This window comes from Vanacampus margaritifer, chromosome 12, assembly GCF_051991255.1.
Source record: "Vanacampus margaritifer isolate UIUO_Vmar chromosome 12, RoL_Vmar_1.0, whole genome shotgun sequence".
Taxonomy (NCBI): Eukaryota; Metazoa; Chordata; class Actinopteri; order Syngnathiformes; family Syngnathidae; genus Vanacampus; species Vanacampus margaritifer.
In genome coordinates, this window is record NC_135443.1 from 11848413 (window position 1) to 11868655 (window position 20243).

A 20243-nucleotide genomic window follows, 5' to 3' on the forward strand; every position below is an offset into this window, starting at 1 on the left:
GAAAGACTGGCATAGTAGAATTTTCCAATTCCCTCTAAAGACAACGTAAGCAATAAGTTATATTTGGTGACTTTATGGCCTATCTGGAGCTTAGAATAATACAAATTAAAACACACTGGCTCATAATTATAATTAGTTATGAGGAAAGAAAACTTAGTGGGTGGGATTGCAGTTATTTTGAGCTTTAAAAAAAAAAAACTTTTGTCCAGTACCTTGACTTATCCTTATCGGCTTTAAATTTTATATCAATATTGTAAAAAATCAATAAATGCAAAAAAAAACCCTTCATGAAAAGAAAATGCTGTGGAACTAGTGGGCCCAGTCTGAGCCATGAAACTCCATTGCTCTGGCCTTGTGTTTCTCAAGCCAACGCCTAAGTATGCATTATGTCCCCAGAATACAATGACGTAACTCGCCCTTTGCCATTCTTATGTTTTTAATCATTACATGATAACATATGTAACATAATTTCGCGTTTTCAAATAAAAATTTCGTTTCGCTTCCTCACACATACTTCTGGCAGCTAATGGCAGGGGGTGGGCGGGGCCAACAAAACCGCTGCACCACGTCACGTGACTTGAGAGAGGTCCAAACTTTCCGACCAAAAGCTACACACGCAGGAGTTGGAGCGACAACGATCAGTCAATTAATCCTCTTATGCTAATTTGACCGAAACTCCGTTTTTACTCCAGTAGAATCCACGGCAAAATAGTTTGCGAGTAGAAACTTTGACACAAGGTCCAGATAAGCATGGAGTCCGGATTACTTGGAAGTGAGACGATGTTGTTTTGGTGCTGTTGGCTTGTGCTGTCCACAAGTGGAGGTGAGTTGATGACTGTGACTGAGCGGGCGTGTGGCAGCTTGTTGACATTTTGTCCTTTGTAATAACGAACTTTTACGATAACGATATCGACTTTGTCATTACATTTAACCACATTAACGCTTTTGTGCGTGTTTTTAGTAAGCGTAATGAGCGTGGGGATGTAGAGCGAGGTTGGTATCAATGAACTTAACTCGGTCAGATGCGTACAGCGTACATTAGTTTACCACTAATTTGTGTTTTATCAATATGCTATTCATACTTATTTTGGTTTTATACCTTGTGACTTACCGTTAATTAAGATAGATAATTTCTCCTTTTAAAAGGTCCTAGCCAAAATGACAGACAAGTAAATTAGGTTTTCACCGAATCCCCGGCTTTTTGTATGTTTTGTAAAATAAATGAACAGAACAGTCAGGGCTATTCAATTTCTGATTCAGTTTGGAAAAATTTTAAAATCAAGAAATGTAGCCGGCCAGACACATTAGGCACCCAGTAAACAGCTGACAATGACACATTTCATACCCATACGGATGACAAATATGCACTTTTTATTCATCTCCCTTTTAAATTTGAAAAATGGCAAATGTATCTTTGAGAATGGAGTCCAACTGCACAATTAACACTTTTTTTGCATGACACATCGTAAAATTAACGCAAATATTATTGCAAAGGGCATAATAGGAATCTTCATGCTGACTGAAATGACTTGCCATTATGTTGGCCCAAAACCTGTAATGAAATGTCTTAGTCAAGGACTTTGTCATTGCGAGTTTAGGCAGCTGATTTTAACAGAGAAGAGCAGCTGTTGTCTTAAGGCGAAGGCTGCTGAAACCTCACTGACCACTTTGTGCCCTAACCATTATCTCATTAACGTAACATTGAGCATATTATTTAAATGGTATGATTTAGAGTAGAAATGAAAAAATGGTAATTATTTATATGTACTGTTGAGGCTAATTTAGAAAGTGTCTCCAGGGTGCCCTCTTCCTCCTGCTCACAGCCTTGTTATGTTATGTCTTATTTGTCAGGAGGTTTTCCTTCCTTTGAGCCTAAACAGCTGTTTGTCTCACTGTCAGTAATGGCCTTCCCCTCCACAAACCATGGCCCAAGACAAACAATAATCAGTGTCTCCAAATCGAGATAAACACTTTGCTCCCCGCGCTGCATGGTGACAATCAAAAATGGTAAATGAGCGCCACACAGGATGTGACCATGCAACCTTAATCTTGTCCATTCCGCCCTCCCGCTTGTTTAGCACAACGCATGTAATGCATTGATCTTCTGTACTAATGAGTCAATATTAGGGGGCAGTGATTGAAAATGGTTTCCTGGGTCAGTCTCATCAACAGGATGTGGCCTCAGGGAGTTTTTCTCCTCAGTAAGACAGGATGTGAGTAGTGAGAAAACGCCCTTTATTGTCATTTTTAGGGTATCATATTTGTTAAAGGTCTGAAGTGAACACCATAGAACAGGCTTCCACTTTGCTGGGAAGTCTGTCACTGGTTATTTTCATTAGTGTCAAGGATATAACATTGAACGCCAATGATAGAACCTTGACTGCTTCAGTAATAACAACAATGTACAGTATAGCCCGTACATCAAACGGAAGAAACGCAACTCTTAAGAGTCGTGTTTAACCTAAAAGTGCAAATTTTTTTTTTGATTAAACGACAACTAATCAATCTTCAAATAATCAAAAGTTATTTTGATAATTAATTGTTTAAAAAAAATAAAATTAAACTCAGAGTTGTCATGATTACTGGCTTAGGAGGTACCCCACAACGTGTTTAGCCACACTAGCTAGCCAGCCTAAATTTGTTGCTAGCTAGCTGGTGTGGTGCAAGTAGCGCCGAGCTTTCTTCAATAATACCCCAAAAAACAGAGAGGATGGTGACCATTAAACATGGAATCACTGTTGTTGTTTTTAACAATATTTTGTTGATTTCATTGGATTTATGTATGAAATTTGTACTGAAATGTGTACAACACAGCACCGCTAACGTCAGGCCCCGCGTCAACCAAATTGTTTAATTTCCGCCTCCTACTTCATGCGCGTTGTGCTACGTTAACTTCCGTCCACCAGACTGTCTCTGCGGTTTGATTATCGTAAAAACGTATATGCTCTTGTAAAGTTACAAATCGTGCAAGCCAGGTTAATTGAACCTTGAATCCGGGACAGTATTTGCTAACCTACCACTTACATTTTTAGCATTCTGACCCATAAAAAAAAGACTTTCTTTGCTTTATCTTTGTTTTTGTTTCTACCAGAGGCTTCCGCTGAAACTGTGTGTTGAAGGGATATTCTGGGTTCCTCCTGCTGGTTTCATTAACCCTTAATAGTCTCTAATGCATTTGCATTTGTAGGAAGGTGTGAAAAAGGGTGTGTGGCTGGGGAGCCCTTGAGCAAACACAGGTAGTGAATTCTCATGCGTCAAAAGATACCAGATCTACCAGTTGGTCACTTGTGTTGTAGCAGGACCTCTTTTGTAGAAGCTAAAATAAGCACATAGGTTCACATAGAGATACATGTGAGTTTATATAGAGGCTTTGTTGTGAAAAAAAAAAGCTGTCACAGGCAATGTGTTTGAAACAGGTGCCATGCAAGCACATGACAAAAGGAGGACTGTTTCTACACCCTAAGGGACTATCAGTGTCTTGAGACCAGGGGAAACTAAGACTATAACAGCCTAAACACAGATGTCTAGTGGATAAGAGGGTAAAAAAGAAGAAGTATAGCCTGATCCTAACCCCAGTTTGATTCTGATATTTGGGAAAACACCACCCACCACACCTACAGTATGACATTATATGACACAAAGGGTTGTGGTCATGGTCATATTTCAGTTGAACATATAATGGTGAGGGTAATGACTCCAAAGTTTGGCCTTCCAATCATCTCAAAGTTCATAACAGTTACAGTAAATATTTATATTAATAGGAAAACCATTTTCACGATATTCTAAAGAAAGCAAGGAAGAGATGCCAAAAAGGAAGGCAGGGGTGGGTGTGAAACGAGAGTGGACAAGGGCTTCCCCCTGCCTGCTATTGTCCCTCCACAGTGGCAGGAACAGCAGAAGATTCACTTTAATCAACCCTGCATGGTCTTCCTATTGCCTTCAGCGCACAATGGACGGTGCAGAGTTCACCGTTGTACCGCACATCCACATTTCGACATACCACATGCATATATGTGTAGTTTATTCAAACTGTGCTAGAGAGAGTCGAAGCTAAAGAAAGAACCTACTGATTTTCTCAAGACGGGAAAAAAAATGTATGCTTCTTCATTTTTATTGTAGCTCAACCACAATTTTTTTTTCTCAATATGCTGAGACTGCTGCCTTTTTTTTTTCTAGTCCAGTGGTTACAACAAGTTGCGTTGTGCTCAGGAATGACAGCAGATGCAAAACACCTACAGTATCACCTTGGATTTGAGTGCGGGTTTGCATGCAACCTGTCTGACATGTAAACCAGCAGCTGTATTTCTACAGTATTGTGAGATAAGTAACAAGGCGGAGAGAGGAGGAATTCAGGAAGGATGTCCACTCCTCAAATCCTGACACACCAATATCTAAAATCTCCATAGCACCACTGCAATGACGCACACTAAGTATGCATATTAGCACGTAGTTATGCTACATTAGAGAAAATTGAAAGTGAATGTTACGAGCTAACAAGGTCTGACCAAAAATAAACACAATTATCAATATTATCGTGGTTTTGCTGAAAAGAAGTGTTACAAGCAAATACAAGCACCGAGATCATTCCAAGTACAGTATCTGAAGACAGAAATAAATAAATCAGCAAACCGATGAACCTTTTCCGATTTAGATATTATTAACGGCAACAGACAAAATTCATTTTCATGCATGCAGTAACAGTTATTTAAAAAAAATAAATAGGGGGAGGTTCTGGATAGGTGTGTAGGACCATTTTCTCTGGGCTGGAGCAGTTTCTAGAAACACTACATGCAGTCAAAAATTCAGGTTAAGGTCAAAATTCAGGTTTCTGATACATTTGGAATGATCCATTTACATGTGTGAGCATACTATACTATATTACATCTATATTGCATAATAAAAGACATTTATTCATGTCGCTCAACACACCAATAAAGTAGTCGGCTTCCTTCTCGCTCCAGAAGTGTGGTTCTGTGCTGCGTCGCCATGCTTGTTGACCTCTGCTTCTATATTTTCGATTGGTTTGCAGGTCAGACATATGGACGAACTTGCATACATGCATATTACAGGGAATTTGGGATGCACCAAAATGAACATGTATGGCCAAAACCGGAAATTAAAAACGCGTGGCTGAAAACCGAAACGCCAAAAGAAATGATGGCACTCAGATTGTCCCATTCTGACCTCAAAGCGTTTGAGGCAAATGTAAACAACAAAGATGGCTGATTATTACAATGCATTGTTTGTTGTTCTGGTTAACGCATCATTCCGAATCATGGTGTGTAACGTGAACCTATTTCAAATAACTCAATTAAAGTAACAATAAATAAATATCTGTTTAAAATTTTATCAATCACTTTTTGGTCTGTCTTTCCATTGTGAAGGCACACAGAGATTCTGGGTTGAATAGATGTCTCCTTTAAGATATCTTTTGTCATAGCTCTGGCTCTGCTGTATAAACAACACATTATAAACATGAACTTAATCTATGTGAAGACTCCTGTGCTGCAGCGAAGAACAGGATGTGGTGCAAACTATTGCTACAGAATAAAGAAAAACCTGTTGTGTGTTTTTGGTTTCCGGCAAGACTTATCGAAGCACGACAATCTCAGTCTGCTTTTTCACTACAGTGACTGTTTTTACCACAGTGCCGTCGTCAGCGGTGGTTGTAGAGGAGACCAGAATTCAATCCCGCCCAAGTTTTATTTCAGTCAAAAATAGCCATGTGTTTAGAAAATGAAAATACACATAAACCACACACACACACCACTGTTTCGAAGACCAAAGAGATTAATTTGAGTCAAACGACTTACTACTCTTGAGATTTACCCTTACCATACCACATATGACACACTCACATTCCACACGGAACACAACTGGCAGTAAAGGAATGCCTGCTTCGGATAACAGAACTCAGTTTTGTCTCGTCGACACCACCAGAGGCCAACCACTAGCACTGCCAGATGTAAAACACAACTTTTGTAAGAACCTCACATGCCACAAGGAAAGAGCAACTCATTCCCGTGCATGCCCTCAATACCAGTCATGCCTTGGGTGTGAGGGCAAACTAAATGATAGCAGTCAGCGTCTGCTCGAGTTATGCCCTGAAACCACAGCCTGTGTATAGATGACACCTCTCTTTTAGGTCAAACCCAACCATAGACTTTCCGGGAGTTTGAGTCACTCAGTAATTACATGCAGACATTATTAGTCAATTTAATAATTCCCTTTTTTATCAGTTTGTAACCTTGACGGTAGGTGGTATTATTTTTGTGCAAATGACAACAACCTCTTTGACATTGTGTGGTTATATGTTCTATTATTTGGCATTAATGTTCGCTGGTTCGGCCACTTAAGCTCCAGATGTTTTGTACATTTAAAGTGCTCCAAACACGAGTATACAAAAGAGGAAGCATGCCGCTCAGACCAAATACTCACAAAAACCAGGAAGTTTGTATTGCACTGAAATATGGGCAAGGGATGTTGTACTTAATAAGAACTCTTGTGCCCAAGGGATTGCTAGTGTTGTTGTTGTTCGTGTTCTGACTGATGGTACCAATCCATGTTGTGTGTAAATCCATGACAAGTAACTATTACTGACATGAAACTAGCAGTTGTCAAGTTTCTCTCATGTCTTGTCACTGGCTCTCAGGCATGTGATAATGTCAACAGTAGTTCTTTATAATAATTTTAGATTTCATTCTAACAGGAACCATACTTGAAGGTTAATCGAGCCCATTTAACAAAAGAAATAAGCAGCATCTGAAAGGTTTTAACGCTTGTGGTTTATGACGTATTAATGTATTTCATGTTTTTCTTCTTTGCAGCTACCGGTAAGACATCACATTCCCCTTCCAAACTGAGTATTTCCACCCCTCACCTTTATTGGACCTGTCCGGAAGGCGCAACTTTCGAACCCGACTGTGCTCAGACAGGGGTCCCCTTGGCCCCCTCTGACGTCTTAAAACACGCCTGGCTTTTCACGCCACATAGCGACCAACACTGCACGGGACGGTTAGGCCCGCGTCACATGACGTACGGTCATCCGCACGGAAACCACAGCTTGCCACCAGGGTTCAAATTTGGATATTCGAAGAACAACCTCTGGATGGTTCTGCAGAATGTGACCATCGCTGACCAGGGGCGGTACTGCTGTATGGTCCTGGACTTTAAGCAAGATCATAAACACGCTAGCCTTATGCAGAGTGCCCACAGTCACGTTATACTCCATGTGACGCCACGTAAGTAAGACATTGCCAAATCCGAACACAGTCCCACAAAAAAAGTCCAATGCTGGTATCTGTTTAACCATGTTCCGTTCTCACTGACCATACGGAGTGGACGATTAAAGCAGTGACTTGGTCACATGTATTTATTTGCATAACTCACCACAGTAGAGTACGTTATTCCTGGCTCATAGCACACGCTCGGTCTACCTCACTTCTCGTAGTGTGTTCCCTCACTCTAATCGTTCCCCCAAGCAACATGAACTCAAACTAACAATACTATTGTTACAGCATCAAGCCATTTATTACACTCCAATTGAGTTTAACTGTAAATCTAAACACACAAAACGAAGAAAATTACACATAGTGTTTCCCGACGTAGCTAGCTCAAGGCTAACGCACAATGGAAAGCGTCATTGACTGGCTAACGCTAATTAGCGCACGTCTCGCGGCATTTTTATCACTCAAGAGAAGGGCTATTCATACAAAAACGAAGGAATGCATCTTAACATTACTCACAGGCATATGCTTTTCCAACGCTGCAAAAAACAACTTTTATTGGCATAACTTGATTGTAACCTTTTTTCTTCTTCTCTCTAATATGGCTACAATTTTTAGTGTATCTGATTCTGAATGCGTGGAACAACACTGCCCCTAAGTGGCCAAATCGTGTACAACATGAACAGCGCTCTCAATAAAGCCACACAAACAAGGGCAAGACATCCATCCAGTACAAAATAATTAAATAAAATCGATTTTGGGACATTTTATATCGATTCTGAATCGTAGTAAATAAGAATCGCGATTCTCTGAGAATCTTTTTTTTTCTTTCACACCCCTTATTAATTTGGTTTCAGTAGGGTAATAACAAAACGTACTGCTAATACCCCTATTGTCCTTTTTTTTTTTTCACTTTAATTTTATTTATCTGAAAATCATATAATTCCTTTATAGGAAGAAATGGATCGCAAGAATGTTCTGTCATCAATCCTTCACTACCTGGAGGTTTGTCATCATTTTTAAGCCAACTACATAACTTGTTAATGATTGTGTTTATCTAGCATTTACTGCAACTGACATTATCTCTGCTCCATCTTCAGGGGCTGTGCCAGTGGCCTTGGCCATAGCAGCCTGCATCTTGGCTCTACTTTCGCTGCCTGTTATTCTGCTACTTGTCTACAGACAGAGGCAGAACAACCATTCCCACAAACGTATGTATGAGATTACACTAACAGGACATTTTATTAGGTACACGTGCACAATATAATGGGAATCAGTGGAAGAGCTGAATCACAGCGAATTCTTTACAAATGTAATGTTTAGGTTTTTAATGACACCGTGAGGGAGATGTTAAATTAGCAATATGTGTTTGTTATTGTGGTCGGTTTGCAGTGGTGCACAAAAGCTTTACAGCGCACACATTTAACATTTTACTATTAAAAGAATGGGAAAGCGGGTTCAACTATAGCCCAAATGAGGCCGAGTGAATCACAATCAGTTCCACATCAAACGTGAATTGCCCTCAATATTTTCCAAGCCGTGCTTTGTCTGAAAACACATTTCCTGTTTGAGAGTTGAATCGACTGTCCACAGAGGGAAACTCGTTTGCACACTATATGTGCCGTTCTGCTTTGTTTCGCTTTATTCACAATAACCTATTTCCTCTGTCCCAGGTGCACAAGAGCTGGTGAGGATGGACAGGTATGTTTTCCCACAGTCTGCTAGGCAGCTGTTCTTACAGGATGCCTTTCATAACACATCTGGTCTTTTAAATATCTTCCATGTGGGTTGTTTTTAAATACCCAAAGCATTGCCACATTTAGTCCATCTGTAGATCCTTTTGGACAACAATAAAGAAGCATAGAGTTTAATATCAATATTATTTTGGATTAGATAAACACATAGTTTAATGGAATTTTGACTTAGTAACAGCTATGCCTGTGCTTTAGTGTTTGATGCCACCTGTTTACTCACTGACTTAGTTTGAGACATACCAAAGTCATTTCGTTTTGTAAGAAACATAAAAAAAGCTAAATTTCTTCTTACTGTAACCAGCGTGCCTTTCTTTCTTGTGTGTTTTCAGTGAAGCCCAGGGCCATGAGAACCCAGTGTTTCTTAGGGAATCGACCGTTGCTCAAATTCTGACAAGGCAGTCCTCGGGGACAGGCCAGCATCTGTTATTTGAACCAGGAACCCCCATGACTCCTTCTTCACACGGGGATGTTTTCTTCCCAATAGAGGGTAAGACACTGACATTTATATTTAGACTCCATATAGTTATACATATCCTGGCCAAACAACAAACCGAAGTTCAGGCTGGGAAAGAGAAACAAAAGCTTGAGTCTGCAATGCTTTTGTTGTGGAGGTCTTGGAGGGTCTCAGGTTCAAGGCAAAATGGGACAGATGCATGTCCTAAGACTAGACTAGATCAGTAGAGTGTAACCTTTATGACTGCACTGTCAATAACGCATTGAAATGATTGTATTTCTTGTGAAGCCCTTCTGCTCTTGGGCACGATTCCAATAGCAGAAGTACAAAGGGAAGACTTGAAATATGTGTTTCAAAATTATACAGATAAAAGACTGTGACGCAATAGAAGTGTAACCGTGGTGTGAGAGTGTTGAAATGTCCCACGTTTGCTGGAAGTGTTGGCGGATGCTTGTGTAAAATGGCATGTTCACACTCAAATGAGATGGCTTGCGAGAGATGTGACTAAGAAGTTGAGTCGTTCTCCCCCACATAGCTGAGAACTTCGGTCTTTCCCTTTTTAAAACCGAATTTTCCTACTCAGCAAGTCTTATCATGAATTCACTTTTCCCTCTATGAACTACCATAGCACAGATCCACTCAATCTACTATCTAAAAACAAAAACAAAAACAAAAACACATCACTAACAGTCATACAACAAAAATAAAATGCTAGCGGTAGTACATGTATTTTTGTCAATTTGTTGACAAGTCATATTCTTCAGCTGTTTATATATGTGATGCAAACCACACAACCCAATTTTGTGTGTAGTGTGAATAAAAGACACACTTCAGCTTTCTTCTTCATCTTTTTCAGCCTGCTGACCTTAAACTGAGAGGAACCTACCAAGCAGTTGGTTCCTCTTACTGTGAACATGTTGCAACTCAGACTTTTTTGAGGTGTTCTAAAGGGTTTCTAGATAAATATATTTATCAAGATATCGAGCAGTAGTAGGTAGAATGCAACAAAACGGTACCATTGGTTTTGTCTGTTCCACCAACAAACAATGTTATTCCCATTTTAGCACCGAAACATCAAGAGTTTTAAACTATTTCCCATGCACTGCAAAAATATAAATAAATTCAACTTCTAAATAATAATAATATTAATAATAATAGTAGTAATAAAATTTAGGAGTGCCAGGCAATTACAATTTTTAATCGTAATGAATTGCATGACTTCAATAGTTAACTCACGATTAATTGCAAATTTTATATCTGTTCTAAATGTAGAATAAAATGTACAGTATAAATTTTTTCTAAGTCTTCATACTCTTAACATAAAAGTGGAAAAAAAACTAATAGGAATATGCAGCAACTTTTAGTCATTTATACAGTAATTTCATAATAATTCATTAATTAAAATTAAAGATGTACTGTAGGCTACTGTAAAAAACAAGTGCAATATTGATTTGAGTTGTAAATTTTCTGCCACTAGATGGCATAATTGCATTTGTAAGACGTTGGTGACAGCTCAGTGCATTTTTCTTTTCATATTAAATTTAAAGTACCACTGATTGTCACGTCCACTAGAGTTATCTAATCTTTAAAAGTAACTTGTGAAATTCTGCACATTTTTAAAATTGTAAACTACAACTTGACCCCAGTCTCCACAAATATATGCATTATTATCAAATTTACCACTGCTATATTTTGCTGTGGATGTGTCTGCTGCGTTGTGACTGCAATTCCTCCAGTGCAGGCTTTCCAAGTAAGAGACGGTCATTAATCGCGCGGTTAAAAAAAATTGGTGGCGTTAAAGGAACATAAATTAACAAAAAATTTACGCACTAATTTTGACATCCCTTATAATAATAAATAACAACAAAACCAAAAACATGGGAAATACTCTAGTATGCCAGAAAAGTCATAGCTTAGTTTCTTTAGTCATAATATAAAGGTGTGATTAGTTACATATACATAATTCTAGTGTATGTTAGTACACATTAAATTCAGACTAAGTTTGAATTGTATTCCTTAAAATCCACAGTAAGTCTGTGATGATGACCTGTGAGCAGACTCTGCTCTTACTGACCTGCTTTTTTTTCTCTCTCTCTCTCTATTACAGACACCATCCCTGAGTCTCCAGACATCCTCCTGCTTTAAAGAGGGATGAGACTCCCTCATCGCTATAACTGCTGACCTGGAAACAGCTTTGCGACTTTTTCGTTTTTCTCCTCTGTGCCCTGAGAGCAACGTTTCCCTCGGTCTGTCTCACAATTACCCCTGCTGGGAATGTCGTCCGTGCACTGTGTTTGGTCGGGTAGGAGGTAACAGGCTGACTGCATTTTGATTTCAAACACTCCTGGAGGCTAGGAGTAAGCTGTGATTGTGAACTCTTGCGCTGCGGCAGGGTCGGGGGGTATCTAGTGGGTGTACCCCACCTAACTACGGCTATGGGTGGGTTCTACTGTTTGAGACTGTGGAGTGTTGAGGGCTTTGGGTAAGTTTGTGTCCGAAGGATTTGAAGTGACTCAAAAGTTTTTTGTCTCAGGTGTTTGGGTTTATTTTAAAAAAAAAATGTTATTATTATTTTTAAATGTACAAGCCAGGCTCTCATTTAAAAGTTTGGTCCATCTAGGACATTAACCGTTCTCAGCAGGGAACCTATCCCAGTTAACTTTTGGGAAAGAAAGTTTGTTGTTTTAACAGCTACACCACCATGCATGTACAAGTATAAACATCTCAAGCTATTTTTTCTCAGATGGAAAAAAAAAATCACATTAGTGTGACTTCTAAATTGAAAGACTTGAAAAAAAAATTATGTTCACTTATTGGTCCATGCAAAGATCAAGATTACACTCAGGAAAAGTATCTCTTAACTGAGATGCCAACCAGTTATAGTAAATCTGCTCTACCGGTATTTATCTGATGAGTCATAGCAAAAACGTGCACAGTTTTGGTTTCCTTTGCTTCTGATCAGGTGGTGAGCTGACCTGAAGATGTGAAAGTGAAAAAAACATGATGTCCTCAAGCTCTGCATCCTTCCTCAGTGGTCCCAGTTTCTTTTCACTGTGCTACATCGGTGAACTTCCAGCTCTGCTCCAAATACACATTCCACATTCATTTCAGCACGTAGTGGTCTTAAAACATTTTATGAAAATAGTGAAACTAGTCCAAACTCTTTATTCAAGAATAATATAACACATTTAATCACTGCTGTTTTTGTACAGTTTGTCTGAGGTGGTGGATTTAGTTTGAACTTTTTTTATGTTGGAATTTGAGCATTGAGTTGTTTGAAAATAGCGTGACCATTGGATTTAAGTGTGATTAAATGACAGCAGAGAGAAAATGTAGCTTTTGTGACTGTGAGAAAAAAGTTGGTTTCTCATTTTGAGTGTACAGCAAGTGCTCCGTGGATATTTTTCTGCAAGTTTCTACAACAGGGTATTATGTATATATTGTGTGTTTTATTTTCTTGAAGATTTATGTGACCAAAGAACATTTTATGCAAATTTGCCTTAGTGTGAGTGGAAACTTGTTCTGTATATTGTCTTTAAATCATGCAGATTAAAGCTTAAAAAAAAAAAAAATTGAGCTGTTCCACCTTAATTACCGTCTCTTTAATTTACTTGGAAAAATGCTACAAATGGTTATCATTGAGGTGACTTAAGTTTGGAGCAACACTTACCATTTGACACACTGATTAAAAGTAATCAACTGCAATGGTCAGACATCACGCAACAGAAAAAAAACAACCAGTCAGCACAATGTTCTTCAATATTGCAGACAATTTTGAGCTGGAAAAGGAACATTGGTCTTCCCCTTTTTGAAAACAGGGCTTGCGGCTTTCTTTGCCAAGGTGTTTCCTGTGCTGTCAACAACTCAGTTTACAAAGCAGTTTTCTATAAAGTAAATGTGATCTAAATTCTGATTGTGTATTTTATGCTGCAGCTGTCGCTCTTGTCAATACAGGAAATAATGATTGTAAAACCTGAATTGACCAAAGAAGTGGTGGTAAACTGTGATGAGACTAAAATATAACACTTAAAAAAAGAAGAAGTACAATTTGTACCGTTTATGGGCAAATATGTACTTATTTGGCATTGTCTAGCTCAGGGATCACACCTGATTAACTTGAAGTTGTAATACCACAGCTCACCACCAGATGGCAAACATCAACATGTAGCCATGATTGATTTGTGGCATTTTAGAGTTGCTCAAGTTAATGGAGACTTGTTTCAACACGGAGAAGGAGGTATTAAGTACTGGATGTTATTTTTTTTCAATGAACTACGAGCAACAAACACACAAACAATAATGATTAACGAAATGATGATGGAAAATGTTCAGTATTGCATGCTGCAAAGCATCCTGGGAACCAAAGAGCAGAGATAACAGCATTTTTTTTCTTCACAAGAACCGTTGAGTTCATTTTAAGTGCTGGTCTAGATTACTACTGCTTGTTTCTTTAAATTGCATTCTGTACAAAAGTGGACTCTTTAGGAAGACATTCACACTTGTTTGTCATAAAAAAAAAGAGAACAAAACTGAACCTCTGCAGTAACCTTTTTTTTCTGACAGGGTATGGATTGAAGTGTTCATTTATTTTTGATTCTCTAGTAGTCTAAATTGAATACAATGACCGTTCATTGCAGTCAAACATTAAGCTGCCACTTAATTTGTGCGTTTATTATCCTTACCGACAGAGGAGGTGTGCCATCATCCTCCACAGTCACAATGAGTTTGTACTCCTGCTGGCGCTCTCGATCAGGAGGGGCGGGCCGTGTCACCATCTCTCCTGTCATGCGGTCCATGCGGAAGATCAGGTCTTGGTTTCCGGCCGTGATGTAATAAAACAGCATGGCGTTAGGACCCGTGTCCCAGTCCGTCGCCATCACGCGCAGGACCGATGTGCCTCCTCCAACATTCTACATTTAAAACCATGAAATCATCCATTCCAATTTCCGCTGACAAAATAAGGAACATTTGAATCGAAAAGTGCAAGTGTGGACATGCTCTGTGTTTCTGCCCCACCTCACTTATGCTGACATTGTAGCCCCTTGGACTCTCAACAATAGGTGCATTATCATTGACATCGAGGATATTGATGGTGAGGGAGTGGTCTGTGTGTCGGGGAGGTGACCCATTGTCTGTGGCGCGCACCTGCAACATACACATGCACCTAAATCTGAGCTATTATTTATTTGTACACACCAAACAATGTGATTGTCTGTGATTTTATAATGGGAAAAGAAAGTATAATACCTTGACTTATTTCCCTATTGAAATGAAGGAAAATATTAGTCTGTTCCAGTGTGCTGGTATGGGCACATTGGCCTCTAGGGGGCAGTATATTTCATACTATACATGCACACGCTACAAGTAGATTTGTGATGAAACAGGAGGAAGACCAGCACAACTTAATTGCAGTAATAGTGGTCGTTTTCAAAGTTAAGTCAAGGTACCACATAATATATTTTGCAGCAAATGATACCACAAATCACATGCATTCATTTCTCACCTTGAGTAAGTAGCGATCCACAGACTCTCTGTCTAGAGCAGCATTGACATACACCTCCCCATAGGTGTGGTTCACTGTCTTGATCTTAAACACATCTTCCATATTGCCTGCGACTAAAGTAAAGTTCACCTAAGACGGCATGAGGAGTGATAAAAGGGAGAGACAAATAGAAAGGGCGAGAGACAAATGAATGAAAATGTCCCTCAGCTCATCTTGTTAGTGTAGTCACACAGTCAGTACATGTTATGAAACGGCAATCAATCAGATCGAAGGGGATCACACGGTTTTCACTCTCTCTCTTACCCGTCCATTCAGTCCTGCATCTCGATCTCGTCCGAGAACTACAGCCACTTTCTTTCCCATGGCCGTGTTTTCCAGAATGTCCACTGAAGTATCGGATGTGATGTCAAACTCTGGACTGTTGTCATTCTCATCCAGTATGGTGATCGACACCTGTCAAGAGACCAAGTCAGATGATATATAGTTTGACACTTTTGATGAAACCCACAGTTGAGTTGAACATAAGTTCTCAATGCTCCAGATGACCACAAGAGCTTACCTTCTGTTGTTCCAATAAGAGATGCAAATAATACAAAAAAGGATGTCATTAAGTTTTCCATAGCAACAGATTAAATATGGCTTCATTAACCATTCACTGTATAGACAAAAACATTATAAAATATGACAATACGATAAGCTTAAAGGGATAGTATGTAGGATTTAGTGCCATCTAGTGGTGAACTAAAATAATACAATGATTTTAAAGCAACTTTGCAAGCCTACCACAAATTACTAACAATTATCATTTGGAGTGAGCGAGCGAGCTGGAGTTGCTAACAAGAGCGGCTAACAAGAACTAGCTGGAGTTGCTAACAAGAGCGGCTAACAAGAACTAGCCGGAGCGGCTAACAAGAGCTTCTGGCGAGAGCCAAGTAGAGGGAGACAAGCGGTGGGAGCCTGAATCATGGAACTCAGTGATGACCACCTACAAGCCTCAGGGTATGCGGCGGTCGACCCATTGGCTAGCTGCTAGCACCACCACAGGCAACTATGTTCGTGAAGTTCTTCTCCTTCAAGTATCCGTAGCAGAAAGATGGTGGCGAAACACATTATATTTAAATAAATAGTTGTTTTTTTAAAATTAATTAATTGCTAGTTCACCACTAGATGGCAGTATATACTATAAACTGTCTAATTAACATTTGCCAGTAAAATGGAGATCAATATCCATACCACAGTTGAATCTTTTTTTGGTCCTCCATCATCAGCGACAACAGTCAGGGTGTACATGTCACCCTTCTCTCTGTCAAGCAGGCCTGTAACTGTGATTCGGCCCTAAAACATCATCATAAATGTATCTCACCATTCGTGCATACTTTGAGCAATAAAAGAAAACAGAGCCACCTTATTTTTGTTCTCACCGTGACACTGTCGATCTTGAAGAGGGCCAGGGCCGCAGGTGATGTATCAGGATCGAATCTATAAGTCAGTTGGTTCAAGTTGTCAGCAGACTGGGCCTGCACTTGAACCACCTCTGTCCCCGTGGCAATATTCTCACGTAGGGACGCCTCATAACTGGCTGAGAAGAAGGCCACCGCCTCATCGAGTTCGTTTAGTAGAGTGACGTAAACCGTGCAGAAGCCTTGGTGGAAAGGTGGGGCCTGGTCAGTAGCTGAGATGTTCATCAGATAGGTGGTCTTCGTCTCAAAGTCCAGGTAGTCCACTGTGGTCACCAGGCCGGTGCTCTCGTCCACTTCAAACTTGTGATCCGAGCCGGACACAATGGCATAAGCTACTGCTCCACCATCACCTGGCCAAAAAGAAAAACACATATCTAAAAACCACAATAACACAAAAATATTGTAATTTTTCACATTTCTAAAAATTGTTTTGTGCTTAGGTTGGTTCCTGCTTGTATTAAGAATAGGTTGGGCTAGACTGGTATGTGTGTGCATTTTATTTTGTGAAACCATGACTGAAGTTGGTATGACCAAAGACATGACTTCTCGACCATCGTAACGATTTTTGATAGACGTTGACTATAGCAATCAAATATACTTTACTAAAGACAGATTCTAAAAGAGTTTGCATTCAGATTAATTGTAAATTTGATCTTCAACTCTTTTACCGCCTAAAACGTTGAACGTCGTATACTAAAATCCCAATGAATACCGCCAAAAACGTTAATGGACGTTTACTAAGTTTTTTTTTCTCAACGGGCATTGCAACGTGTTGTGCAACGCTGCCTACTCAATGGGCTTGTGAAATCAAAAACAGCCACTAACTATGGCCATCAGATGGCAGCAATGGCTCCCGGTAATATGAAATTACAATGAAACATGACAAATCTGATGAAATAGAAAGTTTTCAAGGATGACGTGAATGATCAAAGCCTTTGTCACATTAAATCAAATTCACAGAGAGTGACTAAACTGTTGTGCAAAAAATTTATCTTTTCACAAAAAGCTTGTTTTATCCTTATGTTTTCAATGTCACTGAAATTACCTATTTTCAAATGGTGATTACTAAAGAACGGAATAAGGAAGAAACATACTTTTTTATTCTAATGAAAGAATGGAATGCGATCTTTCATGTAGTCATAGCACACAATATTCTGTTTGCCTTGAAAAAATGAGTTAAAATACTCAAAATCAGCTGGCACTGTTTTTTTTTTTTGTGATAACGTGTGGCAGTAAAAGAGTTAAATATACAGCTAATATGAATATAAAAATACAGCATTAATGTGAAAATATCAGCAAAGTCACAGGTATCAAAATTTTCCCCTAGATGTGGGTGAGCGGGAGTGGTCATGGCCACCAAATAGCTCCACTCCTGTACTATTGATGCCAACCTGCCTCCTCAATGTAGTAGTTCAAGGGTCAAAACAGTACACAAAATGTCATTATCTAAGGAACAACAAATTAATCACAGAAGTACAGTACATTACAAAATGGGAAGCGAACAGAGGAAGCATTGTGTTACACAGTTCCAATGTCAAATGTCAAAATAAATGCTATGTAGGTTTCATTTTTATCAGTAAATCAAATCTTTCAAAAACAACCAATAAAACTCTTTAGAGACATCAGAATAGATACAACATTGGAAAAGAAAAAAAAATGGAGAAGAGGAGATTCAACACTTCACAGGGATCATCATTCATTTCCCCCCCTCAGCACAGCAATATAAAACTAATAAAATCAAGTAATAAAACTAATAAGATGCAGTTCCTCCTCTTACTTCTCACTGAACTCACCCGTGTCTGGGTCTGTGGCACGAACCACTATCACCGATGTGCCAACACCAGCAGTCTCTCTCAGGCCAAGACGGTTGTATTGTTGCTGGGTGAACACTGGCACCTCATCATTGGTATCTTCCACATATACTATCACCTGTATGAGTTTAGACAAATCAAAACTGGTTACCTTGAAAATTTTTCGCACGATACATTCAAAACTTGTTTTGGAACATTCGGTGATGTTTTACCGTCTTGAAGAAGATTTAGAAATCTCTCTTTTGTTTCAACTGACATCTCTTGTGTGGGGTTCTGTAGTTGCTCTATAACATTGTCACTGACTTCAACTTTTTTGCTTTTTTTAGCCAAAAGGGTGGTAGTTTGATTTTTTTTTAAAATACATATATAAAAATATATATATAAATAATATAATTTTTTAAATATATATATATATACACATATATTTTCTCCTTTTTCTCCAAATCTAAACATTCAAACGATATATGATTCCATAATAGTTCAACTAATTTGTGCTACAATTATCCAGTTGTCAGAGTCTCCATGATGCTATGTTGAAGCGCAAGCATCCATCTGACACCCTTTTCGTCTGCTCACCCTCACATTGCTCCTCATGCTTCCCTCGTCACTGTTGTAGGCTTCCACTTCTAACAAGTGAGAGCTGCTCGTCTCTCTGTCCAACGCACGGATGCCTCTGGTCAGCAGCCCTGTTTGCTTGTCAATGCTGAACAGGTTGTTACTGTTACCTGCATGAAAACACATTAGCATGATAAGGGAAGATGTCTGAAAGGAAGAAATGCAGTAACATTCATACCAGTGATAATTCTATAGAGGACGAGGCCGTTCTCCCCTTGGTCTGCATCCGTAGTTTGTACCTAAACAAGCACACATGAAAATTAAAGTAGACAGACAACTTTAGGGACTAATCCAAATATATCCACATATCTCTGTAAATGTCATATAACTTAATGTATAAATGTGTTTTGGAAAACTGTTGACATCTTGTGTGCAGAACCCAGCGTCTTGTTACCACAACAACAAGCAGTAACAAGCCCACACAGCTCGGCATGGAGAAAGCATCTCTCACTCTCTGTGTGGCAGGCAGACGTCCAGAAGCAGCAAGAAGTCGAGCACAGACAGCATGGCTCCGTGGAGCATACGCTGATAAAAAGTGGCGCACGCTTGAATGGACCATGTCATGAGACTGACTTCTGAATCTAGAGATCTGCTGGCACTGGATGAAGCTGACTTCATGGCTCACTGTGCTCCTCTGTGGATGTGTCAAAACCCACAGCGGTGCTCACAAAGTGCATTTTAAATTGCATTACGACACACAGTCAAGCATATTTGCTCAGGTATGCATGTGTGCGCACAGACACACACAAAAACGCTCTCTCTCTCTCTCCCTCCCTCCCTCTCTCTGTCCTTCTTTGCTCTCTCTCACTGAAGAGGGGCCCAACTTCAGTGTCATTAGCTTTATAAAGAGAAGTGGAGAAGAGAGGAGAAAGAGAAGGAGAAGGAGGGGTAGAAAGGAGAAAAAAAGACTCTGGGGGGTCAGTTTGGTGAGTGATGAATAGGTTACTACACAGCGGACTGCACCACTTACGCCATAAAAGGGGGTGCATAAACTTAAGTAAGTATATTGAAGAGCCAGATGTTGCAAGTGTAAAGGCATGTGTTGCATGTGCGCAAACAATGGTTAACCACTAAGTCTCACTATGGCTCAGCTGGAGGAAGAGTACTCGCTTTGCTGGGAAAGAAACAGAAGTGAGATGTTTGCTCTTTGACGCCATTACCCACGTTTCACCCCGTTCCACCACTGCTCCCCTCTTCGTACCCCCCAGTATTTCCCCTCTCGTCTCTGGGAAAGGAACAATTTTAGTGGGGAAAAACAAGTGCGTGGAGCCAAGGAACAGATCCGACCTCAGTTACAGGAGTTGGCGCTGTTCTAAACAGTAAATTGGGGCTGTGAGTAGTATATATATATATTTTTTTAATTTGTTGTGAATGAATATACTATGTATAATTACTATACGTTAAAAAAAAGGAAATGTTA

General features: G+C 39.5%; 2 protein-coding genes across 6 annotated transcripts in view; one reads left to right on the forward strand and one right to left on the reverse strand.

Moving 5' to 3' along the window:
• Positions 1-20243, reverse strand: part of cdh23 (cadherin-related 23) — a 172218-nt gene that overhangs the window by 19943 nt on the left and 132032 nt on the right. For all 5 annotated transcript variants that reach the window (XR_013296236.1, XM_077582265.1, XM_077582262.1 and 2 more), the window contains exons 28-36: positions 19002-19062; positions 18785-18933; positions 18191-18326; positions 16359-16747; positions 16171-16272; positions 15241-15390; positions 14938-15066; positions 14451-14579; positions 14117-14344 (exon numbers count right to left, since the gene is read on the reverse strand). Coding sequence is in view for 4 of the 5 variants with exons in the window: in XM_077582265.1 (XP_077438391.1) it covers positions 14117-14344; positions 14451-14579; positions 14938-15066; positions 15241-15390; positions 16171-16272; positions 16359-16747; positions 18191-18326; positions 18785-18933; positions 19002-19062 (1473 nt within the window). In the remaining variant the exon portion in view is untranslated. The remainder of the gene's footprint in view (positions 1-14116; positions 14345-14450; positions 14580-14937; positions 15067-15240; positions 15391-16170; positions 16273-16358; positions 16748-18190; positions 18327-18784; positions 18934-19001; positions 19063-20243) is intronic.
• On the forward strand, positions 595-13025 carry vsir (V-set immunoregulatory receptor). Its single transcript, XM_077582278.1, has 7 exons — positions 595-823; positions 6828-7241; positions 8181-8231; positions 8327-8437; positions 8900-8927; positions 9310-9467; positions 11542-13025. Exons 1-7 carry the CDS (start codon positions 751-753, stop codon positions 11577-11579), a joined length of 873 nt encoding a protein of 290 aa, XP_077438404.1. The 5' UTR covers positions 595-750; the 3' UTR covers positions 11580-13025.